The following is a 23,761-nucleotide window of genomic DNA, read 5'->3' on the forward strand; positions in this document are numbered from 1 at the left end:
TTACACTCTTTGATCATAACGAATGATTGTACAATATAAATGTCACTACCATTTATTGTATTCATTCATGCGTATTGGTTCCGTACTAAAGAGTAACCCTGATTCAACAATACGGAATTTTTGGCGTTGTATTCCATTTTACAGATGACCGCTCTTTTTGAAAAGCATTGGTATCGCAATAATACGCCCTTTGTGCAAGGAATCAACTAGTTCACATGACGTTCTAGCTTCATGGCTGCGTAGGCCTAGACATTTTATGTTTTTGACAGTTAATTTGGACTGTAATACGTGTATTGTGTGTATGATGAAGTACGATTGTTAGTCGTGTAGCTTATCGTCGTTTTGTACATAGATAGGATTCAATGAAAGATCAACAATGATGTCGTCTGTCAACATGGTTAGGTCTACCATATTGATATCAATATATATTTGTTGTTTGGCAAGCAGTCAACAGGTAAGATACTACGACAATTAGAAAATTAGAGTAAGATATATGCCTACAGTAAATGTACTGTATTTTGCAGTGAGTTATCGGTACACACCGCGATCTAATAGAGTATCAATTTTATTTATAATATAAGCGATATTGCCTTCGTTATCTTTACTTGCTATTTCTGTGATGGTATAGTTTGCTTTTTACTGTATATTCTAACAGCAACGAATGTTAAGTAATAGCCAAGCCTTTCTGTTATTGAATGAATAAATTATAAAATCATCCATTTATTTCCTCTATTATGACTATTGTTGGGATTGCGTAAGTTTCCATACGGTTTGTCAAAAGTTCGTTCCAGACGCGTTTACCGTTTAAAGCGCGTTTACAAGTAAACGCATTCACAAACATTAGTAATCTGTTCATACGTCCATGAAACAGTACCGTCGTTTTTCTATGCATACTGGATAAACAAAGTTTGATTCAAAATATAGTTTTTCTTTCGAGTTTTCATTGAATCTTGTGATACAGATAAAAATGCCAAATCTTATTGTATTTTACAGTATTGTAGGAGTAGGCCTACGGTAACTTAAATATGAAAAACTCACTCACATTCATTCATTCGAAACATTCCAATATTAGATATGTACCATTCGACTGAAAGTAAAAAGATGAAGAAATATTTCAGGGATTGAAATTAGGAATGGAAAACCTGTCTCATAACAATCTCTAAACGTTGTTAACAAGTAGGCTATTTAAAACTATTTTTTTTAGATATCAAGAGACAGTGCTTGTGACTTGAGTGCTGATAGAGAGACCATTGTTCAACCAACGACGGTTGAATACAGATATGCCTTTTCTGCGAAAACAATTTCACCGAAGATACTCTATGCCGATGTTGTTGACCAATTCACCATGTATGCAGATATGTTCAATGAAGAAGTAAGTTGTGATGACTGATAGAGTTCATTCAACAATAACAATTATTATTACGTTTTTTAACTCATGACTCTTCTCAAAAGGAATCACTTAGATTAAATACCCCGCTTAGTTTAGATTAGATAAGGGATATTTGCCCCTCAATTTAAAGAATGATGACAATTCATATTTTGTTTTTTTTTTAGGTTCGAGAAAAGTTGACAGAGGAATATGCATCGCTAGGTGCGTCTGATGTTACAGCAATTCGGTTTCTCCAATCAGATCATTCTGAATTCGCCTCTGTCGATTTTGTTGTTAGCTGTGAGAATAATGTCACTCATGACGTCATCACAGCATCTGTGAGAAACGTTGCGACAAATACAGATTATATCGATCTAGCGAGTTTGGAAGTTTATAAGAATGGTAGGAGGATATTGTTACTAAAACTGTATTACAATTTAAACATCAGCAGCCAGTCCAAAATATTTATTTCTGGCAGATACAAAGTCGTAGAAGCCATTTTTTTAAATTAAGAAAAACAAAAAATAGAAAAACACAAGCATATACTTATTACTAATTCCACTTCCGTTTTTACTAATTAGCTAAAACTTTGTTTTTAGTAATTTATTGCTTGCGTCAAGAATTTAAAACCAAGGTTGGAACCTTTACCTGGCCGATCACTCTTGCTGGAACGACCGTTTTTACTGAAGAATCTTGCTCTACGGAATCAGTAAATGGTAAGAGAATAAACCTTTCACAAAAAGAAAATGAAAGGTGCTTCAAAATCCTCGAAGACACACCCCTCCTAAAATGGAATATTTGTTGTAATATCTATTTCAGGTGGTAAAGACAAATTGGCTGTGAGGAAGTGTCTGGATTCAATCAGTGGTGCATATTGGGATAGCTTCAAGTGTACAGACTGTGGAGGACCGTCTGCTAGTTATCTGCTACAGCAACTGTATGAAGTAAGTACTTCTTCCTATGAAATAACTATTACTTCAATCACAATTGCCTGCAAAATCAGTCCATAAAGATTTTATTCCAGAGTGGAAGTACTTTAAAAATGTTAACTTCAGACATAAAAATAAACTAGAAGATTCATCAATTTAAAGTGAATGCACATACATTACTATAGCTTTTGATCTAAGTTAATAGTTGATAAATGAGGAGTTGGAAAATAAATTTGCTTGGTTAGCAACATCATCGATGTTTTTGCTTCTGTTATATTATTAGTCGCTACCAAATGGAGACAGCGTTGAAGAACTTATAAGAGAAGTTGCGAATATAACTGAAAGAACATATAGTATTCGAGTTGATGGCATAGATGCCGCTGTAAAGATCATCGAGTACATTGTAGAGGAGACACCGGCTTCCTCAATAACCACCGAAGTAAGTAGGAATAGATAACGTACATAATTAAGTATAAGTTGTAGTTGTAGTGTTTTACAAAGAGTGTTTTGTAAAAATCATGGCGTACATTGTAGAGGAGACACCGACACCGGCTTCTTCAATAACCACCGAAGTAAGTAAGAATAGATAACTTACGTTGTAGTGTTTTATAAAGATACAGAAGTGACGTTTTTCAACCGTTTCCATTTTAATCGGGTACTTACTTCATAATCGGTGTTTGGATTGTTTTTAGATTGCCGATACACTTGTACGTGTAGTGCACAATATACAACTCTTGCCATCGAAAACAATTGCAGAAGCACAAGGCAGGTTTTCTACGTCATCTCGACTCCTCAGAGCTCTCCACAATGTACTTACATCGATGGAACTCACTCCTAATGTACAGTTTACGTCTCTCCAAGACTCTATTATTGTCTTTGCTGATGAGCAAGAGAACTCCGGGCAGGCGTCATCAACCTGGGCCCAGTTTGGAGTTCTTGATTCTCCCTCCTCAGACTCTATTACAGCCGGAGGTTTGAAATTAAATTTAAATGAGGCAAGTTTAAGTCCCGTTGGCAACACTATGATGTACGTTCAAAATATGCCAGAGATAGGTATGAATGCATTCTTATCAAAGTTACTGTATGTATGTGTGGTGTTCATATTGGAGTACTACAGGAACACATACTGTTTTTATATAAACAGATCTATACTACTAATTGTTTTTTTTTAATTTCTAGTTAATTATAGAAGAGTTTTCCTACTTCATCAAGATGATGTCCTGTTCCGTTCGGCTGCCGATGAAATCCGACTGTCAGCGGACAATTCCGAATACATACGAGAGATCAATACCCGAATAGTCACAGCAATCGCAACTGGTGATAGCATTGGTGAACCTCAAGTCAATGCCTACTTTAAACCGATTAAGGTACGCTGGAATTTAGTTATTTTATTATTTCATGATTCTATAATGCTTCCGTGTTTTCGTATAGATGATAATGATATATGCATGGTGTAGTAGGTTGTTGTACAGAAAGAATTATTTTAAACAATTGTGTGTGTTTTTAATATTCTACATAGGTAATGAACAAAACGTTGAATGAAGAATGTCAAACGTGGGACTGGACGAAAGGTGACACAGGTCAGGGTGGATGGAGTGAAGAGGGATGTTCAATATCTATGGAGGGAGAATACTTTCATTGCTCGTGTAACAGTTATGCAAGCTTTGCCGTAGCTATGGTATGTGTTTAATGGATTAGAGTAATATATATCATAGAGCCTACTAGATGGCATCTTAGGAAAAAAAAATTAAGACAAAATATTTTCCCCCTAATCAGAGGATCAGGTCCTCGTCAGTTCCTGAACCTAACCACTTGTCCCTGCTTTTCCATGCGAATTGTCCTTTGTGACACACCAATTTTATAAATACATCATGATTGTTTCTATAAATTGGTTGATTTCTTTATTTTAATTCAATTTTTTGGTTAAAAAATAGGATGTGTATGAAGTTCCGATAATCGTTCCTCCAGATTACGTCATAAGTAAAGTTGGTAGTGGTATAGCAGCCATCTTACTTCTACTGACGATTTTGATATTCGTTTGTTTGAAGTAAGTGTAATTTATTGTTATACTGTAGTAAGTAACGTTTTCCATTAGGAGGCTCATTGATAAACGATAATTAGTATATTTCCAATCGGGTATATCAGAATATATTGGAAATTGTCATTAGTTTTGTAGCTGTATTTTGTATGTAATATACGATATAAAAAAAGAAGAGTTGTCGTAGTAAGTTTGTAAATTATGAAATCAACAAAGAAAACCATAAAATAAAAGAGAAGAAAAATCAGTAATTCCAAAGGTGAATCCAAAAAAAGATCAAAACAAGTTTGTAAATTAAATCTTACTGTAAATCGTATGAAAGAAAAATGTTTAGATATCATTATTTTTTAAATAAACGGAATTTCCTACATTTTCTTTAACTCAGCTTTTCTTTTTTGTAAATAGGGATTTACGGAACAGCAAACCGCATCAGATTTTAGCCCACCTTTTCTTGGCTCTAGTTATTTGGCACTTGTCTTTTGTCATCGGCGTCAGCCTAACCAGATACAGAGAGGCATGCGTGACATTTGGTGTCCTAATGCATTATGGGATTATAGTTTCATTGTGTTGGATGATTGTCGGTGCTATAGATATTTATATAGTTTTTGTAAAGGCAAGGGCATTGCCCGTTAAGAGATTTGTTGTGAAATCGTCCATATTATCTTGGGGTAAGTTATTAACAGATTGATTGAATTCAATATTGTCAAAGAATCAAGTTATTCCAAAATTTAGAAAGGTCCAAATATTCCCATTTTCGACGAAATCCTAGTAATTATTAATAATTAGTTATTAATAAGTAATTATTTTGACAAAATCACCTAAAAGATTTTAATGTTATAAAGTAAAACTTACATATTGACCACATGGCAAATTCAATGAAAATGGTGTTATGGATCGCATTGAAACTAAGTGAATTAGCGATACAGATAATAATGACAAATAAAAAGACAAGGATTTAGAAACGTCTTCATCACATCCACTGTTTACCTTATTTTATGTATAAATATATCTTTTGTTTATTTTATGTATAAATCTATCTTTTGCTTTTCAGGAATGCCTTTAATCATTGTAGCAATAGTAGCAGCTATTGATCTTGATAATTATCGAGAAGAAGATAAATAGTAAGTGCCAATTGTCATTTCATAAATTGAAACTTTCAGAATTTAAGTTCAGTTAATTATGCTTCCATGTCTGAGTTGAGACAGGTAAATAATTATACATTTAGGGAGAGAAAGCTTTATAAGTATGATCTTATTTTATTCCTAGCTGCTTCCTTGTGACACATCCAGCCGTGCCTTTCATCCTCTCACTCGCTGTACCAATATTTGCAGCAGTATGTTCTATTTCTATCGTGTACTATATGGCATGCACAATGCATGTGCGCATGCTCAATGATAAAATTGAAGATGAAGGTGATCCGATGTTTCGAAAACGTCAACAAGCACGTGTTTTAGTTTTAGCATCAAGTGTAATTGTCATCCTGGGAATTATGACCGCCATCTTCGGATTCATAGCTATATATACCGAACAAATCGGGACAGAAGTTTTGTTTATGTTATGCAGTGTTTTAGAAGGAGTCGCTATTTTTGGAACTTGTTGCGTATGGCCTATAGAGGTTCGACATTTGTGGCTGAAGAAATTAGGAGTTTTAAAAAAGAATCCAACAAAACAGGGATTATTCAGGCCTTACTGGTCCCTCTCTAAATGGAATTCAAAGTCTGTTCTTCCAGAAACTGAACCCCAGTTTTTCCTAGACAATTCAACCAATGCAAATGGAATAGTAACTCCGCAGAATATTGTCTTAGGAACCTTTCCAAAATCAGAAACTAGTAATTCAACAGAAAGTAAGGCCTAGGAAACAACTGCTCAAAATAAGCGCTACACATTTTTCAAAATTATTATAGTGTCATACGACAAACAATATTATGTTACTTTAAGATGGTCGAAATTTAACAATTTTCACCCAAGATGAGACATTTTCAAAAATAAATCATTATGCGCTAAAGTTGGTAAAGTATTATGCACTTTAAATGGCCAAATTTTGACCCTTTTATTTTTGGAAATTTGGTTACTATATCATAATGTGACATGCGCACATTCACATAATATGTTCTGCGAATGTTACCTCAATCTATATTTTAGACAGTCGATATTTTATCCATTTTTCGAAAAAATCAATCTGGGCCTACTATGGTACAGGAAATTATTTTATCATTCTTTTACATAACTGTTTACTATATCATAATAATCACATACTTTGTTGTGCGCATTTTAATGGGAAGTGTTCCAAAAATGGCCAAGTTTCGACCCTTGGATTTTTTGACATAACTGGTAATATCATAATTTACATTCGCAGAGTCGAATAATGTGTTCTGCGCATGTCAATTATGCTATAGTAACTATAGTTTTATCGAAAATAAAAAATATAGTAACCAGTTATATAAAAAAATAAAAAGGTCGAAATTTGGTAATTTTTCGAAAATTATTATTATTATCAGGTGATTGAAACAAAATGGAACTTATTTGCTGCTATTATTATAATTCGTTTATATATCTATAAACATTTAGCGATGTATTCACAAATTACCACACTGTATAAATATAATTTATTTTATGATTTAAAATTAAACATAATTTGTGTAAAAATATACTGGAATGTCTGCAGAATTATTAATTGTAAAATAAATTTGCTCTTTCTTATAACTTTAAACTATTAAATTTATTATAAAATTAATCTTCATGAAACAGTGTACGAACAAATTTTATTTTAAAACTACATTTCCTATGCAAATCTAATACTATATTATATAACAACATTTTATTTGCAATTAATAATAAAATTGTAAATAGCTAGCAATTATATTGATCTATTTTAGTAAAGCTTTGTTTAATAAAATACCATACCATTATATTAATGATTATGTACTGGGAAATTTTGGAAAAATGGCCAATTTGACATAACTGGTTACTATATCGTAATTATCATACGCAGATTCGAATAATGTGTTCTGCGCATGTCAACTATGCTATAATATAATAATTTATCGAAAAATTAAAACCCATTATTCGACTCTGCGCATGTTTATTATGCTATAGTAACCATTTATGTCAAAACTGGTTACTATAGCACAATTGACATGCGCAGAACCATTATTCGAGTCTGCGCATGTTTATTATGCAATAGTAACCATTTATGTCAAAAAATAAAAGGTCGAAAATCGGCCATTTTTTAAAAATTTTCCTGTACTATAGTACAGCGATTTTTTCCCAAAAATGGCAAATTTTCGACCTTTTTATTTTTCGATAAAACTGGTTACTATAGCACAATTGACATGAGCAGAACCCATTATTCGAATCTGCGCATGTTTATTATGCAATAGTAACCATTTATGTCAAAAAATAAAAGGGTCGAAAATCTGCCATTTTTCGAAAATTTCCCGATTTTCGACCCTTTTATTTACAGTACAGGGATTTTTTCCAAAAAATCATTTATGTAAAAACCATTAACCATTTATGTCAAAAAATAAAAGGATCGAAAATCGGCGATTTTTTCGAAAATGTCCCTGTACTACAGTACAGGGATTTTTTTCAAAAAATGGCAAATTTTTGACCTTTTTTTTCCTCTCAATAAAACTGGTTACTATAGCACAATTAACATGCGCAGAACCCATTATTCGAATCTGTGCATGTTTATTATGCAATAGTAACCATTTATGTCAAAAAATAAAAGGGTCGAAAATCTGCCATTTTTCGAAAATTTCCCTGTACTATAGTACAGGGATTTTTTCCAAAAAATTGCAAATTTTCGACCTTTTTTTTTCTCTCGATAAAACTGGTTACTATAAAACAATTAACATGCGGAGAACCCATTATTCGAGTCTGCGCATGTTTATTATGCAATAGTAACCATTTATGTCAAAAAATAAAAAGATCGAAAATCGGCCATTTTTCGAAAATTTCCCTGTACTACAGTACAGGGATTTTTTCCAAAAAATTGCAAATTTTCGACCTTTTTTTTCTCTCGATAAAACTGGTTACTATAGCACAATTAACATGCGGAGAACCCATTATTCGAGTCTGCGCATGTTTATTATGCAATAGTAACCATTTATGTCAAAAAATAAAAGGATCGAAAATCGGCCATTTTTCGAAAATGTCCCTGTACTACAGTACAGGGATTTTTTTCAAAAAATGGCAAATTTTTGACCTTTTTTTTTCTCTCAATAAAACTGGTTACTATAGCACAATTAACATGCGCAGAACCCATTATTCGAATCTGTGCATGTTTATTATGCAATAGTAACCATTTATGTCAAAAAATAAAAGGGTCGAAAATCGGCCATTTTTTGAAAATTTCCCTGTACTATAGTACAGGGATTTTTTCCAAAAAATGGCAAATTTTTGACCCTTTTTTTTCTCTCAATAAAACTGGTTAATATACCACACAATTAACATGCGCAGAACCCATTATTCGACTCTGCGCATGTTTATTATGCTATAGTAACCATTTATGTCAAAACTGGTTACTATAGCACAATTGACATGCGCAGAACCCATTAGTCAACTCTGCGCATGTTTATTATGCTATAGTAACCATTTATGTCAAATATGGTTATGATAGCACAATTGACACACGTGAAGAGCTAAAACACGAACACGTTTTGTTGATTATCTCAAAACTTTGCTTTATGCAGTTGAGTCGTTCTTTCATGACGGGGCAGTATAGTACAGGGATTTTTACAGGTCGTAAATCACCCAAAATGAAGACTTTTAACAATTCAATTAATAAGCACAAATAGATAGGATCGAATATATACACATGAGACAGTTGATTGAAACAAAATGGAACTTATTTGCTGCTATTATTATAATTCTTTTATATATCTATAAACCTTTAGTGATGTATTTACAAATTACCACACTGTATAAATATAATTTATTTTATGATTTAAAATTAAACATAATTTGTGTAAAAATATACTGGAATGTTTGCACAACTATTAATTGTAAAATAAATTATGAAATTTGCTCTTTCTTATAATATTAAACTATTAAATTGTTTTAGGCTTTATTTAGCTTTTACTTTTTATTACATTATCTATATCAGGAAATAGTGTACAAAAAATTTAGTTTTATTTAAAACTACATTTCCTATACAAATCTAATACTATATTATATAGCAACATTATATTGCAATAATAACATTGTAAATAGCTAGCAATTATATTGATCTATTTAGTATAAGCTTTGTTTTATAAAATATACCATTATATTAATGATTATGTTAATCTTTGGTTTAAACAGTTTCAGTTATAAAATCTTAAATTGCACATTGGTTCAGTTATTACAAATTAAATTATTCTTTTCATAGTTTCAATAAAAATAAACATACTGCTTTATATCAAAATATGTGTTCTGTAGCGTTTTACTTCTGTCATGTCTTTTCAAACTATTTTTATTAATATCACTTGCACTGAAGGGCGCCGCTAGTGTTGGCCCAAATATTTCTGACTGTTTTACTTTATCGTTTGGATTTTTATTTTATTTTGTATCTCCATTGAGCCACTGATACTCACAGCATTGTCATTATTTTCAGTAATTTGCCTTTGGATTGATTGTATAGTAATATATATATAGTAATATATAATATACCGAACAAGGCCCAAGGATTCAAGGTGATTATATTATTTGTGAGAGCCATATCCCATAATAGGATGATAACTTGTATTATTTTGTTGGATAGTTTGATTAAGATCATTCAAAGTCTCACTTTTCATACTCACAGGCCTCTGTTTCAAGATTGATTTCGGTTTTTTCGTAGCGTTAGGGCTGGCCATTTCTTCCTCAATCGGGATATGTCTCGATGAAGAAGGGATAGAGGTCATGTAACCACTTGCATCACCATTAGATGCTACGGACGTCTTTCTGCTAGAAGGCATGCTCAGAATATTTTCACCTGAACTCTGCTGCGATTTTTCCGTTCGTCGACCAAAAAATTTATTTTCAGAAGTCGGTTGTGGTGAAGATGGAGGACTTCTTACTTGAGATATTTTCTTACGTCTTTCTGGAATGACGTCAGTTTCCGGGGGTTGTTCATATTTGTTGTCGACTTGCGCTTGAATGTACTGTGAAATTAGTGTCGTGATTTCAGAGCCTTGTTCCGTTTCAAGTCGCGTAACTTTTTGTACCATAAGATTACCACATTTAACATCAACGAACCATTTATTTTGCGCTGAACGTAACCTCCGCGTTGAAACGATCTCAGTAAACGGATGTTTTAGAATGCAGTCCTGTAAGAATAATCATTGTTGTATTTAATTTGATAACTTTTAATTTTTTTTTTATTCAAAATAGCCTACAGAATATGGTATGGGCTTATTTTCTAGCTATATATAGATAGCCTTACCTTTGTTTTCTTATCCAGTAAAAATATACCATAGTTACTGACGGCCAGCACACAACTTTCATGGACCACAGCACCAGAAACACTCTACAGGAAAACAGTACGTAATGTGTTTAGTACAAATTTCATTATAACCATCATAGGTTAAAATATGGATATTTCAGAATAAATTTATAAGTTTCAATATTCTTAAATGTGTACATAATTGCATGATGATCTTCTTATGGTATCATAGAATAAGTATTAAAAAAATATAAGAGAGGGGAAATTCAACCATTTTTCAACAAAATTTGTGAGCTATATATAGTACAAGGATTTAAAAATAAGGACTTTATTCAATATGCGTATGTATGTATATAGCATTATCAACTCATTACTATGTCATATGACCAAATTATATTTTTGAGAGGCTACAAATTTGAACAGTTTTCAACAAAAGCCCTGGAGCACATTGATTTAATAAAAATGAGGACTTCTCCAAATTCTATTTTATGCACTAAATTGGTATATATGCACATTATTGCTGTATTATGGTTTCATATGACCAATTTATGTTGAATCTACACTGTAGATAGTCTACACTATCAAACTTTATGTGACAAAAAATGTGATACCATATATGGACATGATGATGTCACATCACTACCATATTTGGGCACAAACTAGTTTGACAGTGTAGACAGAGCTTAAGAAAGTCAAAGTTGTACCTTAATAACAAAGAGATTGGATCCAGTCATTGGTAATTTCTCCACATGTTCAATAAAAGCCATCATGGCCTCTTCCTTTGACATATGCTTCATTGTCTGCAACTTATCGTCGACGGCGTTTAGCCACTGTTGCTTTTTGCCAGCATCAACAATCACGGTGGGTATTAAGTTTGTTAGGTCACGACTATGAGATACAAATACATTTAGATTTTAGATATTATATGCATATTAAATATGGAAATTGATGAGTGGTTTGATTTATTATCAGCACAATATCTTAAGCTCTGTCCACACTATCAAAATTTATGTGACAACAAAATGTGATGTGCCCATGGACATGATGATTTCATATCACATTTTTTTGTCACAAAGTTTTATAGTGCAGATAGAGCAGGTTTAGAACAACTCAATACAATTACTATATTTGGAAAAAATAATTGAATGGTAAACGTAAATAAACATTAATTAATTAAAACAAATACGTTGAGTAAACTTGAGTAACTAAATTAAAATATTTGAAGTGCTCGATGGATTACACAAAATGGGTAAACAATCTAAACAGGTATACTCACATGATTGGTACATTAACCTTGTCATCTGCTCTGTGCTGTAAAGCTGCTAATTGGATGATCAACCATTTATTGTCAGGTGATATGCTGTTGTAATCACCCTCTGCTGGGATACTGTGTAAATATTCTGGTCGCATCTATAAATACAAAAACAACATTTCAGTTTTGATTAGTTTACAGCCATCCACTTTTGCAGTCACAAAAAATTTGAAACCTTTGATCGAAGGTAATAAATATTTTTTTGACAGGCTCTTTACCTGGTTATAAAGTACAACAGCATGAAGTGAGCTTTGTATTTTGATTGGACGATACCATAAGACTTTCTTGAAGATGAACGAGTACTCAACTTTCTGGCAATCAAAGTGAGTGATGACATCCATTATGTAATCTTTATGCTTCAGAGGAACAATCTGGTTATCTGTAGAAAAATAAAAAAATAATAATAATCATTTCAGATACTTTTGGGCAGACTAATTGTTTTTAAACAAAGTTTGTATGAATTTTAAAGAATTTGAAACATTTTTTTATTTTGAAATGTCTAGTTTTGAAAGAGGGATATATATATATATATGGCTGTTTTACTTATTGTTTGGATTTAGCTTTTCGCTTTTATTTTGTATCTCCATTGAGATCCAGCCACTGATACCCACAGCATTGTCATTTTTTCAGTAATTTGCCTTTGGATTTATATATATATATGAAGGGTTAGAGTTCCTGAAAGCTCTGCAAATTTTTCTGGCTGTTTTACTTTATCTGTTTGATTTAGCTTTTTGCTTATTTTATTTTGTATCTCCATGCCACTGATACCCACAGCATTGTCATTTTTTCAGTAATTTTTTTTTTATTTCTTCCCTGTTATTTCATTATATGACAATAAACATTAATTTCTTTCATTTCTCGATGTCATGTACAAAAGTTATAATTGAAAGAGGCAAAAACCTGAAAGTTAAAATTGTTGAAAATATCAACCGAAACTTCAGGTGAGACGGATAAAAGTTGATAAAACCTTACTTTTTTCCACACTTGCATAGATACTGTATTCTTCAATTTCTTCACTCTCTACAATGTTTAACTCTTGACAGATATCTTCTATGACGTCCATCATCGTCGTTCCAGCCATCACCTTCTTTGTGATTGTCATATTGCCGGGGAAGTAGAACATTTGACGCTTTGTCATACGGCCCTCCTATACCAAAAACAAAACAACTTGTTATATCCATATATTAAGGGACAACTTTTGTCTATATAGTTATATATTTTTTATTGTGTTTAAAAAAAAATATAATTCTATTCTATGTCAGTTTTTATTGGCGCCCTACAAAGAACAGAGTGCCTAATAATAGCATTATTTATTAAATAGAAAAGTTGTCGTTTAAATAGATAAATATAATGATAGTGTTTATACAGAATTTATCTATTTTTGTACCTTTGTATGTGTTTGTATTGATTGCGTTATGATAGCTTTATATGTATTTATATATGTACTTGAATTGAATCAAGGGGTTTTACTGTATTTACAACAAAATTGTGCATCATTTCAACATGTTTTAATGGAATTTTCGCATAATAAATGAATCAATTATTATTACAAGAGGAGCAAAAAACCAAGTAGAGTGGAGGACGAATGTTATGTGTGATCTGCCTTAACAGGTCTTTGATTGATAAAAGTCGTTTTTAGTGTTGTTATGCATGAAATGTTGTTACATTCTTGCTTGTAAATATGTAACAACATTTCTTTCTGTAAACATATTTCACTACTTTTATAAACGTACAATCACGTTCTTTATCTCCAGATAAAGAGGTGGAATTCTTCGCCCTCCAGCTTTGTATCCTCGAATGATGTTCATTTTACACGTCATCGCTAAATTCTGGAACGTCTGCCGTTGTTCATCGTCCGGATGCGGGGATGACAGATACTCGTAGAGGTACGGCTTGAGAAGGTTAGTCGGCTGGAAGTAGGACGAGAAGAAAACAAACATCCGCCAACCACATATGCAACTTTTTCTGAAATTAAATTATGGATAATCAGTGAATCGATGAAGGTACAGAATATTTCTAAAAGATATTCTATTGAACATGGTTTCTATTGTGTACTAACACCATTTAATAGAATGGACGAACGATAAAAGCACAACAAAAACACATGTGAGTCGGAGCTTAGTCATCTTCCTCGTATCCGGGCCTTTAATAATTCTCCACAACACTATATATAGAGGGCTCTAGACCTGATTACAATTAGTAGAGTACAAGTATAGTATATTTCTCTGGATGAATTTAAATAAAACTTAAAAAACAAGAAAGTAAAAATACTATAACAGATGGTTTAACAAGACTTACTTTTTAGCGCCATGATTTGCTGTAGTTTGTTTGATCAAATGACAGAATATTTCATCTACTAATTCTGGATACTGAACACATGTCTAAAAAGAAAGGAATATAAATAAAAAAATTGTGAAGCCTGATCTTAGGCTCTGTCTACACTCAAACTAGTTTGACAAAACATGTGTGATGTGCCCAAATATGGTAGTGATATGCCCAAATATGGTAGTGATATGACATCATTGTGTTCACAGTGTATGGGCACATCACATTTGTTTGTCACATAAAGTTTGATAGTGTAGATAGAGCTTTAAAGTAGTGTTGTTTAATTCTTTTTAAAAATGTTTCTTTACAAATAGATTTTTAATGTTTACCTTGAGAATAAAATGTACACAGTTGAGATATGCCTTTTCCTTTGGTGTCTTGTCTTTGATTTGTACGGGATAATCACCCATCACCTGCATAAGTGCTACAGAATATAGAAAATAGACCCAATGAAATCACATAATAATTTAAATATTCAACAATTATGCTAATTAGGCCAAACTAAAATAAAATTATGGTTCTCAGTACTTAGGAATAATTAATATGCAGACAGCTTACACATATGGAAAAAAAAAACTTTATTCTTACCGAGGAAACATTCCAATGCAGCTTTGTTTACCTCTGACCCTGATAGTTTCAATAATGAAACTTGAAGGGGTGAGTTTGAGAAACGTATTAATTCTTCATACTCCTCAATTGAGCGTTGTGTTTGTTTACTCTCTAAAATAAAGTACAAAAATATTATTTTTGTTTAATTATCTAATTATTTGGACCTCACTTAGTTGAACTTGGTTGCTGTTAAATTTCGATCTCTTATTCTCAATGTCATATAATCAAAAACAAAGTGTATAGCATGGTATAAACGTAGATCTTGAGTACACCAGGAGTGAAAACAACTATATATAAGTATCTTCAGACGAACAAGAAGGCGAGAACAGTAACTAAATAATAGTATAAATGATGATAATTTAAATAAAAACAGTAAAAACTTACTTTTTCCCTTAAATGGCTTTTTGATAAAGCGCAGAGAGCCACTTATAGAACCGTTCCTCTTCCTCTGCATTTCATAACTAAAAACAATGAACAAGTTCCATTTGTTAAAGGAATAATAAAAGGATTCATTTGGTAGAGTTTAGATTACTTATTTAAATTTCCTTTGCTTTCGTCAGCGCTGCTTCCGTTTATTCCTGTTTTTTATATTCATTTGTTATTTCTATATTATATTATAATTGTATTATATATTTCTATATAATATTCTGTGATTTATTGAAAATTGTATGCCAAACTTAGCTGTAGATGTATTGGTATACATAAGCTGTCCTAGATGTTTATTTATATGTATGTATCAATTTAGTATTTATAACTTTGTAACTCCATAGTAAACATAAACTTACTCCGAGTGTGACTCCCTAAAATGTCTCATTGCAAACTCCAACATCGAGAATTTACCACTACTGACCGCAATTTCCTGAATAATGTTCTAAAGAAAATCAATCACAAATACATATAAATAGAATGTCAATCAATCAATCTCATTTATTCATCTCATAAAAAAAAAACCAATACACATAACAAAAAGGAGTAAAACAAATTTACCCTAAATGGCTTGTGATGAGGCCCACAAACTAGCTACATTAAGATTATAAATAAATAAATAAATAAATAGCCTGTATAGACGAATAGAGCATAACAGGATCAACAGGGGATGCATTGTTAAGGAATAACATTGCCAGGACAACCAGATTCCAGGTGAATTATCAACTAAAAAAAATAACCATAACCAGAGGAACATCTTTTGCTTCATTCAATAAAAAGTTATCATGTCAACCTCCTAGTCCAATTGAGGGTCAATTTAATTGTATTGCTGAATACTTTACTGAATTGTCATATTTATTGAATTTATTTATTATGTTTTTCTACAAAATAAATTGCTTACCTGCATTTTTATAGGAATACCAAGAAGATTACGAGAAATTTCCTAAATCAAATAGAACAATAAAGAGTTTAGAAATGAGTATGGAACAACACAGACAGACATAAGTACCGACTTTATAACATAAGAACATTATGATAAAAGATACCACATATCTACAACACAAATGTCAAGGCTACATCAAACCATTGATTTAATATCTACATAAACATCTAATGAAACATATCAACACTACCACTCAAGTTGTTGGCCCACCCTAAAAATAAATAAATAGCACTCAACCCTATCTAAGGAAACAACCACAAACCTGACACATACTATATAATATATTAGAACGCACAAACAGCTTTCTAATAATCAGTATTATTGCATCTAACAAGAAACAACTTAAAATCTAATATATACAGGACATCCCCTATTAAAGGAGAAACCCATATTTAATAGAAATGTATTAAGTTCTCATTTTGTTGGGTACTGAAGGGGACTCTCCTTAACTACTATATAAAAATACTACTCTAGTTGTAGACAATATACCCTAAAAATAAATAAAGCCTACCTTAAAGAAATCTTAACAGTGTTGCCCCTGATACATATTTATCAGATATACCATTCTACTACTAGCCAACTACTTAATAAATACATAACTGGTAATAAGTAGGTCAGTTGAGGTTTTTTTGTAGGCCGTTGGATTAGCAGTGACCACTTCCTAAGGTCACAGAACCTCCTACCAAGTCCACTTAAGTGCCCTTAATCCAGGGCAGGAACATATCTACTCTAGGCCTATTGAGAGAAGCCGATACTTTTGTATGCTTATGTGACACTTAACACTTAAGGTAATTGAGATATGACAATTGTGGAGTTCCTCTTAACATCCTACTGCGTCAAATTGATCAAGGCTAAGGAATGTTGTGAAGGGGATTAAATACACTATCATCTATATTCTGTTGCGCCCAACTGAGATCATATCCTGACTAGGAATGGCAATACAAATTTTTTCCTAATTTTCCAATAGTCTATTTAATAACTTGCACTAAACAATCACAACAAAAATATAAGAACTGAGGTTCCCATCTGTGTGAAGTTAAATTAATTGGTTTGGGTTTATTTATTGATTTGAACATGTTGAATGGTGAGTTGGTTTTAGCGAATTGATTTTAGAAGATCAAACGATAATGTGACACTAGCATCTAGGCTTAAAGTATTTCAAAGAAATGGCTTTTCTATTTACTCTGAATTATTTAAACTATTAAGCAATGGTATTTGTCAATTATTTGTTAACTCAAAGGGATTGTAGGGAGATACAGGATGTATTAGAGTTACAATGCAGTACATTCATAGAAATATAACTGTTATGGTATATTCCTATCGTTAAAAAATATTTAATAGATTGAATAATCCATAAATTCTAACCACTAAATATTCTAGTAATTCTTTTAAATTTCTGTTAGATTATTATTGCAATAAATTATTTAACTACGCAACACATAATATAATAATAGTAATCTTTGCAAGATAAACTAACTGTAATCCAATAAAATGAAAGCATACCTTTGTGTTTCGTTGAGCATCTGGACCAGAAGCTGGCACCACATATTCACTTGGGAAGCTTCCAGTCTTTCCATGCAACATTCCATAAAGCCAATCTGAAAATATATTTAAAGTATAAATTGGCTAAAAAGGCTAATTATTGTTACAAACCACTATACCACTAAAAAAGGACACTTTCCTGTGAAATGAATGACAAATATATTTGAACACTATTATAGCCAACCCCTATTCAGGTGAAACCCCAATTAAGGAGACACATTGTTGGTTCCCTGAATGTGTCCTTTTAATAGGAGTTCTACTCTAATGCTATTTAAATAAAAATAACAATATTGTTTTAACCCGTATGTACAGAAAAACGTAACTTTAATTTAAATTTACAGCACAATAGCACCACAAATAACAACGCATTCACAGCACAGTATTAGAAGAATATATAAACAGGAACGAGTAAGATTTTCAATTCCAAAATTTCATCAGAATTTTTAATTGTTAACATCGGGGAAGAGTGAAATTCTTCCCTGTTAACATTCATAACTTTCTAACTTTAATAACACAGTCCTTTGCAAGATATTCCATATAAAACAAATATTAAATATACATAGCCCCAGATATTCATATTTACGTACAGAGAAAAAATAACAGAAATTATCTTTATGACATATATCAACATTAATATCCCACAATGCAACAGACTATTCAATACCACAATGCAACAGACATATATCCCATAATCCAACAACCACTGTAACAAAACATCCAAGATAATTCACACCAAGACAACCCCAAATATTAAAACAACATTTGGATTGATCCAAGAAAATACGGAAACCTTGTTTAATGAAATATTGTCGGAAGCCATGATTACGAAGTCGTAGGCGATGTCCACCTGCAGCAAAGATTGAGGGCAGTATAAAGATAATAAATTATGTGTTACTATGAAATAATATATTAAAAATGTATACATAATACCAATACTTTTATTAAGTCAAAATAAATTGTCAATATATACCGGAGTTTAAGCTCTGACCAACACCAGCTAGTTTGATAATGTCCCCTTTATGGAAGCTCAGAAGGGTAGATTCTTGCGTAATGTAGTCTTTTACTGCCCTCACATGTTGCGAGTCTCGTTCAAGATCAATAATGTACGCCTCTATCATAGATTTAATTTGGGCAGCCTAAAATAAAAGAATTTTATTAATAATAATAAAAATAATAATTCTAAACATGAAAGAAATTATGTTACTATTCATTTGTTTAATTATAAGAAATACAATAGACCCACTGCATGAATACAATACATGGTCATTGTTAGTGGAATATTTAATGTTTCAATATTTACCCTATTTGTGTAGAGTGGTATAACCATGTCGTTTGAAAGATGAATTCGAAGGGTACCATTCTGTGTCACTTTTAGTTCTACAATCTCTGAAAACCTGAAAATAACAAAATTAGTCTGTCTTTAGTAGTTGCATGTGGTTGAATGTTAATTAGTTTGGGAAAATTGGAGTAATAGTTAGTTTCTGAGCCAAGTCATAGAAAGATGGGCAGGTGAGATTTAGCAAGAGGGGAAGACAAATGACAGAATGCCAATCAAGGTGGAAACTAGAAAAAGTGGCGGCTCCAGGATTTTGAAATAGGGGGAGGGGTGGATAAGGGCCTAAAAGTAGTGCAACAAAGTGCTGAACTTATCTTTTGCATTACAATTGGTGAAATATAGAGGCCTCCCCTTAAATCTGCCCCTAAAAAACACAAATTTAAATGTACAGAGGACCTCACAACACACGCAGGAGCTACGTGGGAAAGGACAGAAATTATGGAAAGAATTGGCTAAGACATGAGGAGGTTTACATCTGAAACAGGATGAGGGAGCCATGAATGAAATACTTTAAATACTTACTTGAAGGATTCAAGTATAATCAGTTGATCACTTGTGGGTTCATACTGTCGATGGACCAATCGAATGCCAGAGTGGCTGACACCTAGGAGCTCTGCCTTTGGATTCTTGATACCACCCTACAAACAAATAAAAATGATTATGATCAAAATAAAAATGATTATGATCAAAACAAAAATGTGCACAAAAAAATCTCTCTCCAAAGACATAGATACAAGAATCTAAAATTGTATACAGTAGACTCCCTCCTTTGGGATATCACTATTCTGTTGACCACCTATTATTAAGGGAATACCTTTCTGTGAAACGAATGAGGGGATATATTGAAGCAAACCCATATTAACCCTTTTAACGGGGCACCCCTATTAAGGGGACACTTATAAAACCAGGCGTGCCCAGCCTGACATACATACTGTTACTGGGAAGAATCTTGTGAAGTAGAGTGGAAGGGTCTGAGCTGTCGATACTATCTCTTTCTTGACACTTGCTTTGTGCTGCAACACTGTCTTTTCCTTTAAGTTTTTAGATGTGATGCCATTCTTATCTGAAACATAAGACATAATTAGTTAAATTGGGAATATATAATCAAAAGGAATTTTTGTACAATAGTTTAATAACTCATAAGGCATATGAAATATGAACTTTGACCTGTAAGACTTACCAAGCAACATCTGCATGCGTAACCTGTCTTTCTTTGTCATGCGAACACAGTTGTTAGACATTGTATCAGTAACCACCTGAATGAACAGTAAGTCTATGACCAGTGGGCTGTCAATCTTTTCACCTGGACAAAACACCTGTATTAAAAAATATGCAAATTAATATCAATGAGTTGATCTGAGCATGCACATACTTCTGTCCCCAGCATTTACCACTAACTTACTTCTTTTCGTATTGCTAATTGCCAGTTTGTCACACTGTACATATAAAATGGCGACTGACTTGATAATGGAAACAGTGATGTTGATGTCTCTTCTAGTACTTCTAGTCGTGGACTTGGTGGTGGTTTAGGTGACTGCAACAAACAATAATAATATAACATAATATACTGTATGGGTGACTTATATTAAATAGTAATGTTATGCTCTTTCTACACTATCAAACTTTATGCGACAAAAAAATTTGATCTGCCCGTATATGGACATGATTATGTCTTATCAAAACCATATTTGGGCACATCACTACCATATTTGGGTACATCACACTTTTTTGATAGTGTAGACAGAGCCTTAGGGATTAGATGATGAATTAATTAACTTCGAGTTATGTGTGATCGGATCTAGTTTTTAGATATATATTAACATTTGAAATTGGCTAGAAGATGGTTGAAAGAGGGTGTGGAAACAGCTGATATTGAGTAAGGAGACATTTTTTTGTAAAACAAACGAGGTACAATATATTTTTTTAACTATGACCAATCCCTATTCTGATGAAACTTCTAGTAAAGGGGACACTTTTTTGGGTTTTGACATTGTCTTAGATAGGTTTTACTGTGTTTAACACTAACAGATTTATCAATTTCTATTTATATCAGTGTTAATATGCTTACCAGCTGAGCGGCTGAAGTAACTATTATCTCGCTCTTAAGATGAGGTTTTTCTTCTAATTTTGGCGATGTTTTTGGCTCAGTTAAAAAGGCAGACTATTACAAAGGAAACAAACATAACACAAGACATTTCACTAATTACAACATTAATTTATGCAAAAAGTTAATTACAAGAGAATATTAGCTGTCAGTGAAGCAACACATCTTTGGTAGTAATTTCTTCTATAGTCCAGATTATTTCTTTAAAGTTATTTTATTGAATGCACTAAATAGCAACATTACCACACACCAAGCAGTTAAAGTCAAGTTGCATAGATTTTAACAAAAGACCATTTGCAAAAAATGCAATAAAAAATAACCCACAGCATTGAGATCCTAACCTAGTCTACAGTGCCTCTAATATACAGTTAAGCTTACCAGCTTTGAGCGCAAATTATGGAAGCCCATTTTATCATCTGAATCCTCTGAAATTTTGCTGGTATTTGCAGTGTTTTGTGGTTCTGATATAATGATAGCCTAACACAGGAGAAGCAACACAAACATAAAGCATACACAACAAAAATACACACAATGATGAAAAAATAAAATACAGTATGTTAAATTTACAACATAGCATTACAAGTGTTCTCACAACAAGCAACAAGGTCACATGGTGAGTGCGTTCTTTTGCATACTATTTGAGATTTTTTCGCTAAACTTTGAAGTAACATGGTTAAAGCGGAACACCCATTCTGGGACCACCACTGAAATACTGTATCTGGTATTTAATAGTGGTACCTGAAACATTTAATTTCACTGCATTAAAGAAAAAGCAAGCATATATTAGATCCCTTAAAAGCATAGCAAATTACAAATGAAAGCAATACTCTATCTCGTCATTTTTAAGCGAAGGAATAGTTCACCAAACAGCAAGTGTAATAAGTAAACCAATGCTCTCTAAAATGATCTTTATAGTAAAGGTAGCAGAGATGTTAGAGCTAAGATTTTAACCCTTTAAACTGGTTCCTAAAAGCAAAAGTCACACTTCATTTACACAGCTTAATTGGTGTGGCAATAACATTAACATAAATTTATTTCCCTAAATAGATAAAAATATTAATATTATGAGAACACCTCAAAAAGATGACAATGGTTATTTTTTTAATTTTATGATTTTCTTACGTAATACACACCATGTACGTAAAATGTAGCAATGTACACATTAAACAACATAGAAAAATGTTAACAATTAGCATATCAAACATGATTACAACAACAATAATAAAAATAAACTGAAACTGAAATGTTATTTTAATTCCTTTACCCTTACCTTATTTGCCGGTAAAAGTCCCTTAGATCTTAAAATGCTTAGTGCCTCGGAACGATGATCAACAGCAGGAGCTGATTGGCCGTCAGCACTCGTCTCAGTTGCCAGTGGTGGAGGGGGTGGGGGTGGTGGTGGTCCTGGAGGAAACTTACTGGAAGGTGGTGCTGGTGGTGGAGGTGGTGGAACTGACGGTGTTTCAGATGGTTTAACTGGATCTGGAAATCTTTTATTAAAAGTGACTCCATTATTGCGGAGTTTTTGGAGTGCCAATGTGTGATCATCAACCTTTCTTTGAAAAGACGCTCCTCTTGATAACTTTGTCTTTGGTTTGGTCGGTGGTTTTGGAGGAGGTAATTTCGATGATGTACCATTACTGTCTCTTCTTTCTTTCATTACACTTGCACGTTTTCTTATCTGCTCTAAATGGTCTTGTGGATCCACTGGAGCGCTTTTGATAGTGCTTTTGATCTCTGAAGTGGATTTTTCAACTGGTTTCAATCCAACAGCACCATTACGTGGTGGCCATACCACTTTTCCAACTCGAATTGTCCTCGCTCGGTCATCATCAAGATCAACAACCTTCCCACGTTTCATCAGCAGTAAATTTTCGTTAAATGGAGGAGGTGGTGGAGGTGGCGCTGGAACGCCTGGTGGTGGAGGTGGCGCTGGAACTCCTGGTGGGTTTGTAACTACTAATAAAGGGGAGACATGTGGAGAAATAGTTGGTGAAACCAATACATCGGTGTACTCTGGTGTCGTATCTGTCTTAATGTTGACAACAGTTTTGTTGAATTGTAGCTTCTTGTTATTATCATGTCTGTCGTTAGGATTGAGCATGGCACTTTTTAGCTTTAGGCCAGATGTGCTAGGCTCTGCTGCAGGCATGCTGAATCCTGTACTTGGCTGGCTCATCATTGTTTGTAACATGGTCTGTTGCTGTTGAATCTGCTGTTGTTGGGCCTACAAAAACAATTAAAATTAATAAACAATTGTATAATTTGTAATAATGTAAATGGTTATAGCTAGCTTTGTTGGCGGTTTTCAGTTTTGATTTAGGTCTAGTTCTCAACACAAACTTATAACCACAGGTCTAGAAAAATTTGGAGTTAAAGTTGTAACACAAGTTATAGAATGAGTAAGAATCTAAAATGTCAT

The 23,761-nt window shown here is 32.8% G+C and overlaps 2 protein-coding genes across 2 annotated transcripts in view; one reads left to right on the top strand and one right to left on the bottom strand.

Annotated features, from left to right (window-relative positions):
* Positions 1 to 22: 22 nt before the first annotated feature.
* Positions 23 to 7,388, top strand: LOC140061765 (adhesion G-protein coupled receptor G4-like). The gene is made up of 13 exons (XM_072107916.1): positions 23 to 454; positions 1,205 to 1,372; positions 1,555 to 1,771; positions 1,969 to 2,085; positions 2,189 to 2,313; positions 2,582 to 2,737; positions 2,991 to 3,351; positions 3,478 to 3,665; positions 3,818 to 3,976; positions 4,233 to 4,345; positions 4,742 to 5,004; positions 5,388 to 5,457; positions 5,603 to 7,388. Exons 1-13 carry the CDS (start codon positions 377 to 379, stop codon positions 6,189 to 6,191), a joined length of 2,604 nt encoding a protein of 867 aa, XP_071964017.1. The 5' UTR covers positions 23 to 376; the 3' UTR covers positions 6,192 to 7,388.
* Positions 7,389 to 9,056: 1,668 nt separating this feature from the next.
* Positions 9,057 to 23,761, bottom strand: part of LOC140061797 (unconventional myosin-XV-like) — a 43,658-nt gene continuing 28,953 nt past the window's right edge. The window contains exons 32-55 of the mRNA XM_072107918.1: positions 22,610 to 23,566; positions 21,718 to 21,816; positions 21,304 to 21,396; positions 20,638 to 20,769; positions 20,416 to 20,551; positions 20,168 to 20,298; positions 19,758 to 19,873; positions 19,200 to 19,293; positions 18,870 to 19,035; positions 18,690 to 18,746; positions 17,861 to 17,955; positions 16,316 to 16,357; positions 15,774 to 15,859; positions 15,373 to 15,449; positions 14,968 to 15,099; positions 14,709 to 14,803; positions 14,353 to 14,435; positions 13,788 to 14,019; positions 13,027 to 13,201; positions 12,273 to 12,433; positions 12,019 to 12,152; positions 11,447 to 11,630; positions 10,743 to 10,826; positions 9,057 to 10,626 (exon numbers count right to left, since the gene is read on the bottom strand). Coding sequence (XP_071964019.1) covers positions 10,021 to 10,626; positions 10,743 to 10,826; positions 11,447 to 11,630; positions 12,019 to 12,152; positions 12,273 to 12,433; positions 13,027 to 13,201; positions 13,788 to 14,019; positions 14,353 to 14,435; positions 14,709 to 14,803; positions 14,968 to 15,099; positions 15,373 to 15,449; positions 15,774 to 15,859; positions 16,316 to 16,357; positions 17,861 to 17,955; positions 18,690 to 18,746; positions 18,870 to 19,035; positions 19,200 to 19,293; positions 19,758 to 19,873; positions 20,168 to 20,298; positions 20,416 to 20,551; positions 20,638 to 20,769; positions 21,304 to 21,396; positions 21,718 to 21,816; positions 22,610 to 23,566 — 4,167 coding nt within the window. The 3' untranslated portion in view covers positions 9,057 to 10,020. The remainder of the gene's footprint in view (positions 10,627 to 10,742; positions 10,827 to 11,446; positions 11,631 to 12,018; positions 12,153 to 12,272; positions 12,434 to 13,026; positions 13,202 to 13,787; positions 14,020 to 14,352; positions 14,436 to 14,708; positions 14,804 to 14,967; positions 15,100 to 15,372; positions 15,450 to 15,773; positions 15,860 to 16,315; positions 16,358 to 17,860; positions 17,956 to 18,689; positions 18,747 to 18,869; positions 19,036 to 19,199; positions 19,294 to 19,757; positions 19,874 to 20,167; positions 20,299 to 20,415; positions 20,552 to 20,637; positions 20,770 to 21,303; positions 21,397 to 21,717; positions 21,817 to 22,609; positions 23,567 to 23,761) is intronic.

This window comes from Antedon mediterranea, chromosome 1, assembly GCF_964355755.1.
Source record: "Antedon mediterranea chromosome 1, ecAntMedi1.1, whole genome shotgun sequence".
Classification (NCBI taxonomy): domain Eukaryota; kingdom Metazoa; phylum Echinodermata; class Crinoidea; order Comatulida; family Antedonidae; genus Antedon; species Antedon mediterranea.

Bases quoted from the DNA above. Each gene is read 5' to 3' on its own strand.
- LOC140061765 (XM_072107916.1), top strand. From the start codon at position 377: ATGATGTCGTCTGTCAACATGGTTAGGTCTACCATATTGATATCAATA. The intron at 455-1,204 runs GTAAGATACTAC...TATTTTTTTTAG, and splicing joins GTTTGGCAAGCAGTCAACAG to ATATCAAGAGACAGTGCTTG. The intron at 2,314-2,581 runs GTAAGTACTTCT...TTATATTATTAG, and splicing joins TGCTACAGCAACTGTATGAA to TCGCTACCAAATGGAGACAG.